The sequence below is a fragment of the Tripterygium wilfordii genome, chromosome 21 (assembly GCF_013401445.1).
Source record: "Tripterygium wilfordii isolate XIE 37 chromosome 21, ASM1340144v1, whole genome shotgun sequence".
NCBI lineage: Eukaryota > Viridiplantae > Streptophyta > Magnoliopsida > Celastrales > Celastraceae > Tripterygium > Tripterygium wilfordii.
In genome coordinates, this window is record NC_052252.1 from 4,696,612 (window position 1) to 4,707,870 (window position 11,259).

At 34.4% G+C, this 11,259-nt stretch overlaps 1 protein-coding gene, 2 long non-coding RNA genes and 3 other non-coding genes across 6 annotated transcripts; 3 read left to right on the plus strand and 3 right to left on the minus strand.

Moving 5' to 3' along the window:
* Window positions 1-1,249: 1,249 nt before the first annotated feature.
* On the plus strand, window positions 1,250-4,246 carry LOC119990132. Its single transcript, XR_005465950.1, has 7 exons — window positions 1,250-1,658; window positions 2,773-2,849; window positions 3,123-3,212; window positions 3,297-3,398; window positions 3,660-3,773; window positions 3,870-4,046; window positions 4,170-4,246. It is a non-coding gene; the product is annotated as an uncharacterized LOC119990132 (long non-coding RNA).
* A 1,216-nt stretch (window positions 4,247-5,462) lies between these two features.
* On the plus strand, window positions 5,463-5,915 carry LOC119990059. Its single transcript, XR_005465938.1, has 2 exons — window positions 5,463-5,563; window positions 5,668-5,915. It is a non-coding gene; the product is annotated as an uncharacterized LOC119990059 (long non-coding RNA).
* A 1,622-nt stretch (window positions 5,916-7,537) lies between these two features.
* On the plus strand, window positions 7,538-11,216 carry LOC119989479 (GDSL esterase/lipase At5g55050). The gene is made up of 5 exons (XM_038835031.1): window positions 7,538-7,841; window positions 8,453-8,592; window positions 9,981-10,214; window positions 10,299-10,548; window positions 10,851-11,216. The coding sequence occupies exons 1-5, from the start codon at window positions 7,598-7,600 to the stop codon at window positions 11,069-11,071; spliced, it is 1,089 nt and encodes a 362-aa protein (XP_038690959.1). The 5' UTR covers window positions 7,538-7,597; the 3' UTR covers window positions 11,072-11,216.
* Window positions 9,034-9,106, minus strand: TRNAF-GAA. Its single transcript has one exon. It is a non-coding gene; the product is annotated as a tRNA-Phe (tRNA).
* On the minus strand, window positions 9,446-9,518 carry TRNAF-GAA. Its single transcript has one exon. It is a non-coding gene; the product is annotated as a tRNA-Phe (tRNA).
* On the minus strand, window positions 9,862-9,934 carry TRNAF-GAA. Its single transcript has one exon. It is a non-coding gene; the product is annotated as a tRNA-Phe (tRNA).
* Window positions 11,217-11,259: the final 43 nt, after the last annotated feature.

An 11,259-nucleotide genomic window follows, 5' to 3' on the forward strand; every position in this document is an offset into this window, starting at 1 on the left:
TCATGATTTAAACCCCAAATACTCAAAATACTTCACATTTTTCAATCATATTCTAAATATACCATTAATCCTATTCATACTCTTCATAAAAATACAATTTCACTATTCACACCATCCGTTTGCCTCCACGGTCATAAATCCGCAGATTGTGTGAGCCCTCTAGGATGTTTCGAGATGATTGCTACATTGTTTATAATATTTTTTGGATGGCGTTTTCAGTGGAATGGGAGAAATGACAAGGTAAATTGAGATGCACTGATTTTGATACTTTGTGTATTAAATTGATATTTGTACTATTTTCTGGGGTAAGAAGAAGATAACTTGTTTCATTTTTTAAATATGTAACAATTTTTATTTTTTTTTAGTGTTGAACATGTTCGTAAATCTTCGTAAATCCTTTAAAATGTGAAACAATTTAATAATTGATTGGTTATACTTTATAATAAATTGTATAATGATCATGTATGTATGTGATTTGTCACAACATAAATAATTAGACAACATATATGCTAACAATTAATAGAACATTTCAAAATAAGCATATATGGTAGCTAGCATATATATAGTTATATGTATAATTATAAAAATGGTAGCATATATATGCTACTTTTTAAATATTTCACTAAACGAGTCATAATTGGAAGTTTGTGGGTTGAGTATGGGGTGGTGCCATGGTCAAGAACATGATTGGAGGTGATAGTGGAGCCCATTAACTTCCCCAATTGGACTCCAAACTTATTTTTTGGACAAAAGTAGAGAATAACATTCAAAGGTTCCAAACCTTGATTTTGTGCACAAAACATGATTTGGAATCTATACCTATATATAAAGTAGAGGCTCTAACAACCGCTCATATTTTTTTGACATCTGGCATTCTAAAACTCCATGTTTCTTCCTACGTGGACACTCTACAATTCCTTTATTTGTTTTTCAGACGCTCTCAGCTCTCTCCCTATTTCTCTAATACACTTTCTCTCCGAACGTCTCTTACGGCAATAAAAGACGCAGAAAAAAAACGGACAATCTGAAAGCCGTTTTTCGTTTTACGTCTTCTGCTCCCCTTCTCTATTTCCATCTCCCAATTAAACATGTCCGTTTCCATATCCCACAAACCAAATCGGCAGGATCTGTGGAATCTGAACGGATCAGATCCGATTGGATCTGATCGTAGAGCTGTTGTTCGTTTGTTGTTTATGTGCTTCATCTCCATTCCCGTCGACTCCACATCTCAATTCCGATTTCGTTTCTCCTCATATCTTGTATGGTTTGGCGATTGGCTCTTCTCCTCTGATTGTTGTTAAATTTAATTTAACTTAATGTTTATTTTATTTAACAAACCTGGATAGTCATTATGTATTGATTGAAAAACAGAAGAAGCGACGCTTTCGATTATTGTTCTGATGCATGTATTGGCCGAAGTATATAATAGTCGGAGCCGAATCGAAGGCAACATTCATTCCTTCTCTTATCTAACTTGAATCCGCGTTTCTGATCATCTGTCAGCAGAGTATCTAAGTTGATGTGGCGTCTTTGTTTTGGACAAAGTAATCTGCTTCAAACGGTGTCAAAATTCAAGTGGATGAGAATCTCTTATTGAGCCTGAGGTTATAGGTTGCTGGCCAGTGAAGTCTTGAATAAATAACTTTTGGGAGTTCAAGGTTAGTTTTTTTCTTATTTTGTTTTGGGAATGGATTTGCGGTTCTTTTTCAAATCTATAGTTTTTGATGCGAATTTCGAATCGCTTATTGGATTTGAACCTCAGGCCAAATAAGTTGCATATACATAACTGAATTTTCTGAATGTCATTTGTTCAAGTCTCTGATGCACCCAATCATGTTAAATGAATAAGTTTATTATTAAACTTCCATGTATTTAAATTGAGTTGATTTTAGTGTTAAAAGATTCATTGTTTGTATTAGGATGTATAAATTTATTTGGAAACACTTTAGTTGAAATTTTTGTGCGAAATTCTTTGTGTTTTGGTAGTGAGGACTGAAAAAAAAGAATTTTTAACAGAATGAGAAGTTAAATCGAATAAAGTTTGTGGTGATGCTAAATGATTCAAGTAGTCTAAACTTAGAAGTTTTTCAGTTGCTTGGGGGACATACTTCTTTAATATTAACCTTTCTTTAATCCAACATTTTTTTATAAACTACTATGGTACAGCTGTAGCAATACTGCACTATAATTCATCTGACTCAGTATGGAAAAGTTTAAAGCCACAAAAAAATTGGTTCAAGTAGTCTAAAATTAGAAGTTTTTAAGTTGCTTGGGGGACATACTTCTTCAATATTAACCTTTCTTTAATCCAACATTTTTTTATAAACTACTATGGTACAGCTGTAGCAATACTGCACTATAATTCATTTGACTCAGTATGTAAAAGTTTAAAGCCACAAAAAAATTGGTTCAAGTAGTCTAAACTTAAAAGTTTTTAAGTTGCTTGGGGGACATACTTCTTCAATATTAACCTTTCTTTAATCCAACATTTTTTTATAAACTACTATGGTACAGCTGTAGCAATACTGCACTATAATTCATTTGACTCAGTTTGTAAAAGTTTAAAGCCACAACAAAATTTTATTAACGTAAATAATTAGAGTCCCAGACAACCATTAACCAAAAACATCTTAGCACTATGCCATATTCTAATTGGGCATAATTGTGCATAGTTGTTGTATTGTCAGTTGCCAATTGGTTATTGAAACTTATTCATTGCAGGTTTTGATAAAACATATTGACATGGTTTCAAACACTTTGATATGTCTGCAGGTTTTGAACTTTAATAATATCTTTCTTTACATTATATAGTGTTTTCAAATGGAGTGCACCCAAGAACGAGATACAAGGTAACACTCTAATATTAGAAAACTCTTGACGATGTCTATGTGCTTATTTTGTTATTTTATATATTTGACGTTTCCTAATGTTAGTTGCTAGATCTGTGGTTTTTAAAAGTACACGAATGTTATCTTTATACCTTATAAAAATTTAAATGCTTTCAATAAAAAGATTGTATTATTTGTGGTGAGTGATATTTGCATTGTTGTTTTTGAATTGATACTTTTTTTTAATTCGATATATGTTGTTGATGAGTTAAGTCCTATATTTGTGTATTTCAGATTTTCTGTTGCCGTGTGTTCTGGAGTTCGGCAACATAGGCATGCAAGATTGTTTAGGAGATTTAAGTTACAACAACATAGATTAAGAAGGTTTGGATGGATGTCCCTCCACTTTTGTTTTTTGTTGTAGTACTACAAAATTTAGTTATGGTTTTTTTATTATGTTTTTTGCAGGACCATTTTGGGGATCGCCGTTGAGCAGAGGTTTAAATTTGCTAGGTATAAGAGAAGTATTTCTGAGGCAAATAAGGTTTGGTCGTGCCCTTCATTTTGGAGGTATTTTTTTATGTTTTGCGTTGTGAAATGGTCTTTCATGTTCTGTCTTATTTTATGTGTATTTGTTTGTTATTTTCAAATAATAAATTCTAGGAATTGGTTTTTCAAGTTTAAGTTTATAATTTTGCAATTGTTTTTCAAATTAAATTTTATATATATAGTTTATTGTGAGATATTTGATTTTTTATTTTTTTCCCTGTATTTTTTGTATTTTTTAAATCTCCAAAATTAAATTAATTTCTAAAATTTATATTGTGAAAGAGAGGGAAAGGGACATTCTTGAGATGATATTGGAAATGGCTTTTTATGGATTGAGTGGATGGTCGTGTCTTGGATGTTTGCTGCCTGAATCACCTGCCTATGTATTTCATGGAGGTATTTTTCTTGGTGAAATTCAATGTTCTTTGTTGTACAAACTTTACCCCTATTAAATACTAATGCATTTACCATGCTTTTGTGTACTTTTCGAAGAACATCTTTCTCCTAGCTATATTGGACTTCAAAATCATATTCCCAATAATTTACATCTACAACATTTGAGGCAAAAATACCGGGATGCGAGACATAAAAGAATTTTGATATTGCATCAGAAAAGGTTGCGATTATTGGCTTCAGTATCTCATACTACTCTATCTAATAGTTCTGTAGGTAAGTTTTTTTTTTGTTTGTAGAAATTGTATTTATATATGTTTTTTTTGTAATGCCTGATAATTATTTATGAGTTAGTGTATTACGAATGATATTGATTAATATATATATTTTTTCCAAAAGAAGGTCAACATGTACAACATGTAAGGTTACAATACAAAAATTCGCGATTTCAAAGACTTTCAATGTTGTGCCAGAAGAGGTCGCAATTATTGGCTTCAAATTCTGTCCTTGAGTATCCTGCATCGGGTGCTGGTGTGCCAGTGTCAATTACTCTGATTTTTGGGCTTCATGGTTCTACTTACAGTTTTGTACCAAGTTCTTCGATTCTTATCAGACCTAACACCATATTTGTGCAGTCAATAAAGGTAATTTGCTTTGCCACTTTGTGAAGTTTAATTATACACAGTTTGTTAAACGTGCTTTGGTAACCTCATATCTGTTTTTATTAAGTTGAAGAGTTAAGTGAAATAAGGCCTGGGTTAACATTGTATGGATTGTATATATCTCCACCTCTTGATGCTGTATCTACTTGGTCCAAAACTATAAATGCCTCTGTTCCCGCAGTTTCTCACAAGGCAAGTTTGATTTATGAGAATAATATCATTGTCTTCTGAGCTTTTCCTTGAGCTTAGATTTGATTTAGTCGATGAATTTGAGTTCATGATTTTCTCTATTCAGGAGTTAATATATTTTCTTAATTAGGAATCTCTAGCAAATATCAAATACTGTGTCAAATCTGATAACTCTATTTACCTCATTATTGCCCAAGGTATGGTGACAAGCTTCTATATCAATATTCACTAGCGAAATATGTCTTTGTCACCTTTAAGAGGTCTTATATATCTGGGTATGCATGAAAGTTCTACGCACTCATGGAATTTCTTTATCTCCAAGTATCATTGGAGTTGTCAAAATCAAAGCAATTGTAAGAAAGATCACTGTGTCATGGGCCCTAAAGAGGGTGCAGTATAAATCATTTAGTTGTGTACCTGTCAACTATAATGGCCTCTGTACCTAATATAGTTGTGTGAAAAAAAAGATTGATTTGCAGCACTGCCTGTACAGTTTAATCCAATGATTAGAATGCGACTGTTAGGCAAACACAAATGGTATTTGTGAACCAAAACTCATACTCATAGATTAATGTAGGCATTATAGGACACACACACACACACACACATGAGAACTTGAGCAGTAAATTGTCCATTGATGATGCCTCCCTCCCTTTCCCCTTATCCTCTCTTGTGATATTGCAAATGCGAGATATTTTTTATATCAGTAGTTAAATGTGCAATTGAATTGTTTTCCTACTCAATATTGCTTAATATCCTATTACGGAGAACAATGACTTTAGTTTTGATCTGTATCTAATATTACGATGAATTTTTTTTTTTAGATGAACACAGTTATTATGGTATGCTAGATTTGATATTAGAATTATAATATTTTGAGCTTTCAGTAATGTTTCAAGAAAGCTGGGATAAAACTTTGCTACTGGACCATCAGTGGTTAAGGTGAATTTTTTAAAAAGTCAATGGTTAAACTTAAATGTACAATTGAACTGCTCAATATTGCTTTTCTTCTTCTTATAACTTCTGAATTACATAATTCTTTTTAGGGATCAACTAAAATAAGGAGCAAATTGATGTTGAAGGACACATGGCCTATGATGATGCATAATTTATTCAGTGATTTATTGATATAAGATATTGTATTTGGCATAAAGGCATGGAATTTATATATGTGGATACTTGTGTGCTTTTAGCTGTGGAGGATGTTAGTCGGACGAATGAAAGTGATTGTAATTTATGTTTGGATTAGCATGCATCATTCAAGAATTCAACGATAATGTTTTGCCAGGTTTCATTCTACTCTCAGTTATTTGAATTGTTCCCCATGTTGTGCATTTTCAAAAGCTGAGTTTATCAATAGCCGTTAGTATTGGAATTTGGTCTTGGACGTTAACAATAATATCTTTTATATATGAGATCTCCTATATTAGTTTTTTGAGTTGTTCCCGATGTTGTGCATAGTTCATACTAATTTTTTTTTCTTAAGGCTGAGTTTATCAATAGCCATTAGTTTTGGAATTCGGTATGAGACATAAGCAAAAGGATCTTTTACATATGAGATCTCTGATATATGCATGGTTTTTCTTTTGTAACAACTGATTTCTTAGGTCTATAATTATAAAGGATGCTGAAATGAAGGGCACCACTCGGTTTCATTCGGCAGCTATGACGGTTACCTTGATCGTAATATTTGTTACTGATAAATTGGGTAGGACGCCATTGCTTTATATCAACACTGTTGGAATGAATATCTGCTTATTTGGTCTGATCCTTACTCTTTCTTCCCTGGGGAATGGTAAACTCGGAACTCGGGGCTGGCCTGGCAATTTTAATAGTTTGTGGCAATGATTCTTTCTTCTCCAATTTTAGCAGTTTCAGCAGTCATTTTTTTTAATCGGCACACCAATACACGACCCACGAACCCATTTATACCTGGGTTCCTCATTCAGGTTTAATAGGTTATTCGATGAATCATTGTTTCAAGTATTGGTTGTATATGCATATTGACAAATCCGTAGACCCCTTATTGATATCCGTAGACCCTAATGTACCCATAAAAAGTAACAGGGATGGTGTTTTGTTAGCATTAATGTTTGGGACAACTTGGAATTTCGGTTGAGAATTCAAGAGTTTACTGCCTACAACGAAGTAATCGAGACAGTTTGAGGTTTGACTTCATATGAAATCTACAGCGTCTTGACTTTGTTAGTTAGTTTCATATGTTTTTATTTTCTTTTGTTTGTTATAGAGCTTCTCTGTTGTGAAAAATTAGTTAGTTTCATATGTTCTTATTTTCTTACGTTTGTTATAGAGTTTCTCTGTTGTGAAAAATGTGATTTGTGTTATTTTCTTATTTTCTCAAGTTCTAATGTTCGTTATGGTTACAAAATATTAACAAATTATCGGTAATCTTTATTTCCTAAATAAAGTTAATGCCGCGCTTTGCGCGGGTGTACAACTAGTATTATTATATAGACAAACAGGTATGGTTCAATACTTCCTCCCCATTTCAATTATTAGATTTAGTTTTTTTTTGTAATATCAAACAAAAAAACCCATAACATTAAAAACAGAAAATTCGGTTCAATAAATAATATCAAACAAAAATTAGTTTACAAGTGATGGGTGAGTAGGTCATATGCATCCACCACATTAAAACAATTTTTTTTTTAAAGAACAAAATTATATTCAAAGCAACATACATATCTAGAATTTGCAAAAGATTTTAATTTAGTGTTCAATTCACAGTGCTAGCCACGTCAATCAATAAGATAATTAAATGGGTGGTGGGGTTGCTTTTGAATTCCAATATTAAAGTCTATGCAACTAGTCATCTTTCAATTGTCCCTCTTTTCACACTCAATAGATCTATACATACACTAGTTCAAACCATATATATATACACACCCATATATCAAATCTTCATTGCCTTGCCATATTAACAAATAGCCAGAAAACCCAGTGAGAAAAAGAGAGATGGGTCACAAGGGTTTTAGGTTTTTGTTCATTTTGTGTTTGGAGCTTTTAAGGTTGAATGTGTTGGAGGCTCAAATGGTGCCAGCAATGTTTGTTTTTGGGGATTCACTTGTTGATGTTGGGAACAACAATTACCTTCCAGTCTCTATTGCAAAAGCAGATTTTCGTTTCAATGGTATTGATTTCCCTACCAAGAAACCAACTGGAAGGTTTAGTAATGGCAAGAATGCTGCAGATATCATTGGTAAGCCAAATACATCAATAGATATACATACATACATATATCTAGACATATATACACATGATTTTAAGCATATACATACATACATACATACATACATATATCTAGACATATATACACATGATTTTAAGCTCATTCTAGCTCTTAAGCTAGCCAAACAACTTTGAGGTTTAATTGATTTTTTGAAATATGAGATATGGCAACTGGCAAACAAGGTAATTATCATTGGCCATACATCTGTGTGATCATTCAATGAAGCCTTAATGGCAACGAAAATTTTATCTAGAAACTCTTTGGTGTTGGTGGTTAGGAGAGAAGCCTTTATACTTTGTAAGGTAGTTAACATCTAGAAAGGTGAAACTTTTTAAAGCTACAGCTAGATAATGCTTTTGTGGGTTGATTTTCTATTAATTAATAATTTGATTAATTAATTAGAATCTCAATTAAGCTAAATTTTATGATACAAGTAGCTTAAAAGTACTAGGAATCTATAGCTGCGATTTATAGACATAATTGAATGGCAAAAGAAAAGAAAGAATAGATCTTAATGCTTCTTGTTATAATTTTAGTTAAATTTGCGTTTGATAATTTGTAATGAATGGATTGTTTGGCAGCTGAGAAAGTGGGGTTACCTTCTCCACCACCATACCTGTCTCTTGTGTCCAAAAAGAATGGCTTAGCATCATCTTCTCTGACTGGCGTAAGCTTTGCCTCTGGAGGTGCTGGAATTTTCAACGGCACAGATCAAACTCTTGTAAGTGGACCCTAATTATATTTTCTCAATTATTATATATATATATGGCTTCTCAGGTGCGGTGCGAGATCCCATACTTGAAGAAGTGTGTGGATTTATCCATTTTTGGGTAGGTCAACATAAAAAGCAAGTGTGAGGCCCAATATATGCAATCTTATTAGTCGCCAGCATGACTTGGATTGTTCTGACGGCTTGAGGTCTAAACTCGCTCACTGTCCAAAGGGCATATTGAGTTGGGTAGTTCATCGGGTTAAAAAAAGAGAGTATGCCAAGTCCAACACTCTTCCGGGCCAGTATTTAATTTAAATTCCTATCTATTTAATCCTCAAAGCCCATTGGGCCAATTGCAAAATAAAAGAAGCCCCTGATGCCTATTTACATATTTAAAAAGGCCCACAGCTACTATTGAGCTTAATATGGGCCTTAAAATAGAAAAATATTTGCGGTGAACGTGGATCGAACACGTGACCTTCAGATCTTCAGTCTGACGCTCTCCCAACTGAGCTATCCCCGCTTGTTGGGTAGGTCAACATAAAAAGCAAGTGTGAGGCCCAATATATGCAATCTTATTAGTCGCCAGCATGACTTGGATTGTTCTGACGGCTTGAGGTCTAAACTCGCTCACTGTCCAAAGGGCATATTGAGTTGGGTAGTTCATCGGGTTAAAAAAAGAGAGTATGCCAAGTCCAACACTCTTCCGGGCCAGTATTTAATTTAAATTCCTATCTATTTAATCCTCAAAGCCCATTGGGCCAATTGCAAAATAAAAGAAGCCCCTGATGCCTATTTACATATTTAAAAAGGCCCACAGCTACTATTGAGCTTAATATGGGCCTTAAAATAGAAAAATATTTGCGGTGAACGTGGATCGAACACGTGACCTTCAGATCTTCAGTCTGACGCTCTCCCAACTGAGCTATCCCCGCTTGTTGAATGCAAGTTGATTCATCAACATACTTATTGGGCTTCTTTCTTCAACTGAGCTATCCCCACTTAGTGAATCGGTCTCACCAACGGACTTATTGGGCTTGTTTCTTATTGTCAAACCAAATGGGCCTAAAAAATTGGATTATGGGCCGCTGTTGGGTCTTTTTAATGTGTTGAGCCCAATGAGCCTTAAAATTGGAGAATGCAGACCGATTCACCAACGTACTTATTGGGCTTGTTTCTTATTGTCAAACCAAATGGGCCTAAAAAATTGGATTTTGGGCCACTGTTGGGTCTTTTTAATGTGTTGAGCCCAATGGGCCTTAAAATTGGAGTAAAAGATGCGGTGAACGTGGATCGAACACGTGACCTTCAGATCTTCAGTCTGACGCTCTCCCAACTGAGCTATCCCCGCACGTTGGTCAACCCTTTCAAGGTTAATAATATAATTCTTTTAACAGGGTCAATCAATTCCCTTAACAAAACAAGTAGAAGACTACACAGCAGTGCATCAAGATTTGGTGCAAAAGATGGGATCATCTGCCGTACAAGCTCTTCTATCCAAATCAATTTTTGTCGTCGTGACTGGTAGCAATGACCTCTTCGACTACAATGGAAAATCTGATCTACGCAACAAGTACACCCCGGAGCAGTACGTAAATCAGATGGCCTCCACGCTAAAAGATAGATTGAAGGTAACTTACAGAAATGGAATTGAGATTCTTATTAAATATGCCAATTGAACTTAATTTAGGCCTGAAATTTGTCTAATTTGGCAGCGATTACAAGGAAATGGTGCACGTAAATTCCTTTTTGCTGGTGTGGCACCAATTGGATGCACTCCATCACAGAGAGTTAACAACGAAACACAAGTTTGCAATGAAGAACTGAATTCCTGGGTTGTCAAGTACAATCAAGTATTGAAGTCAATGCTGGAACAATTAAAGCAAGAGCTCCCGGACATAAACTACTCCTACTTTGATACTTACACTGTCTTGAACAACATCGTCCAAAATCCGATCAAATATGGTATACCATCTTTTCTTCACATTTTGTGTTCATAAATCGTGTGCATTTTTTTTCGGGTAACCGAGAAAGACACCATCGGATTTGCCTATTTTGAATAGTCAAGTTGAGCCTAAATTCGGACCAAATAGGCCGTGCACGAAACAAAATGGGGATAGATCCCACTGGGATCAAATCATGGAAGTCCCATAGGCATACACCCTTGGCCGAAACCAATTACTAGCTAGGCTATGCCAGTTTGGCTGTAAATTGTGTGCACTTGAAACTACGAATGTTTTAACTTTTTTTTTTGTTGAATATTTCAGGGTTTAGTGAAGTCAAAGCTGCCTGTTGTGGGCTTGGAAACCTGAATGCTGTGATACCTTGTGTCCCCATTGCAAAGTATTGCCCTAACAGAAGAGATCATGTCTTTTGGGATCTATACCATCCAACAGAAGCAGCAGCTAAGATCTTAGTGGACACTCTTTTCGATGGTCCATTAGAGTACACATTCCCCTTGAATTTAAGACAACTTGTTAATGTTTAATTACACAACAGTATATCTACACCAAGCCAACCACACAAACAGTCACCTTGTTAAAAGAAAGTTCAAGTAGTGTAAGCTATACATACCCATGTGAAATCCTTTATCATATTGAATGAAGAAATCAATCAATTATGGCTTCCATGAAGTTACAGTTTGAATTTCTTTTGGTCCATCAATGTACACCATCC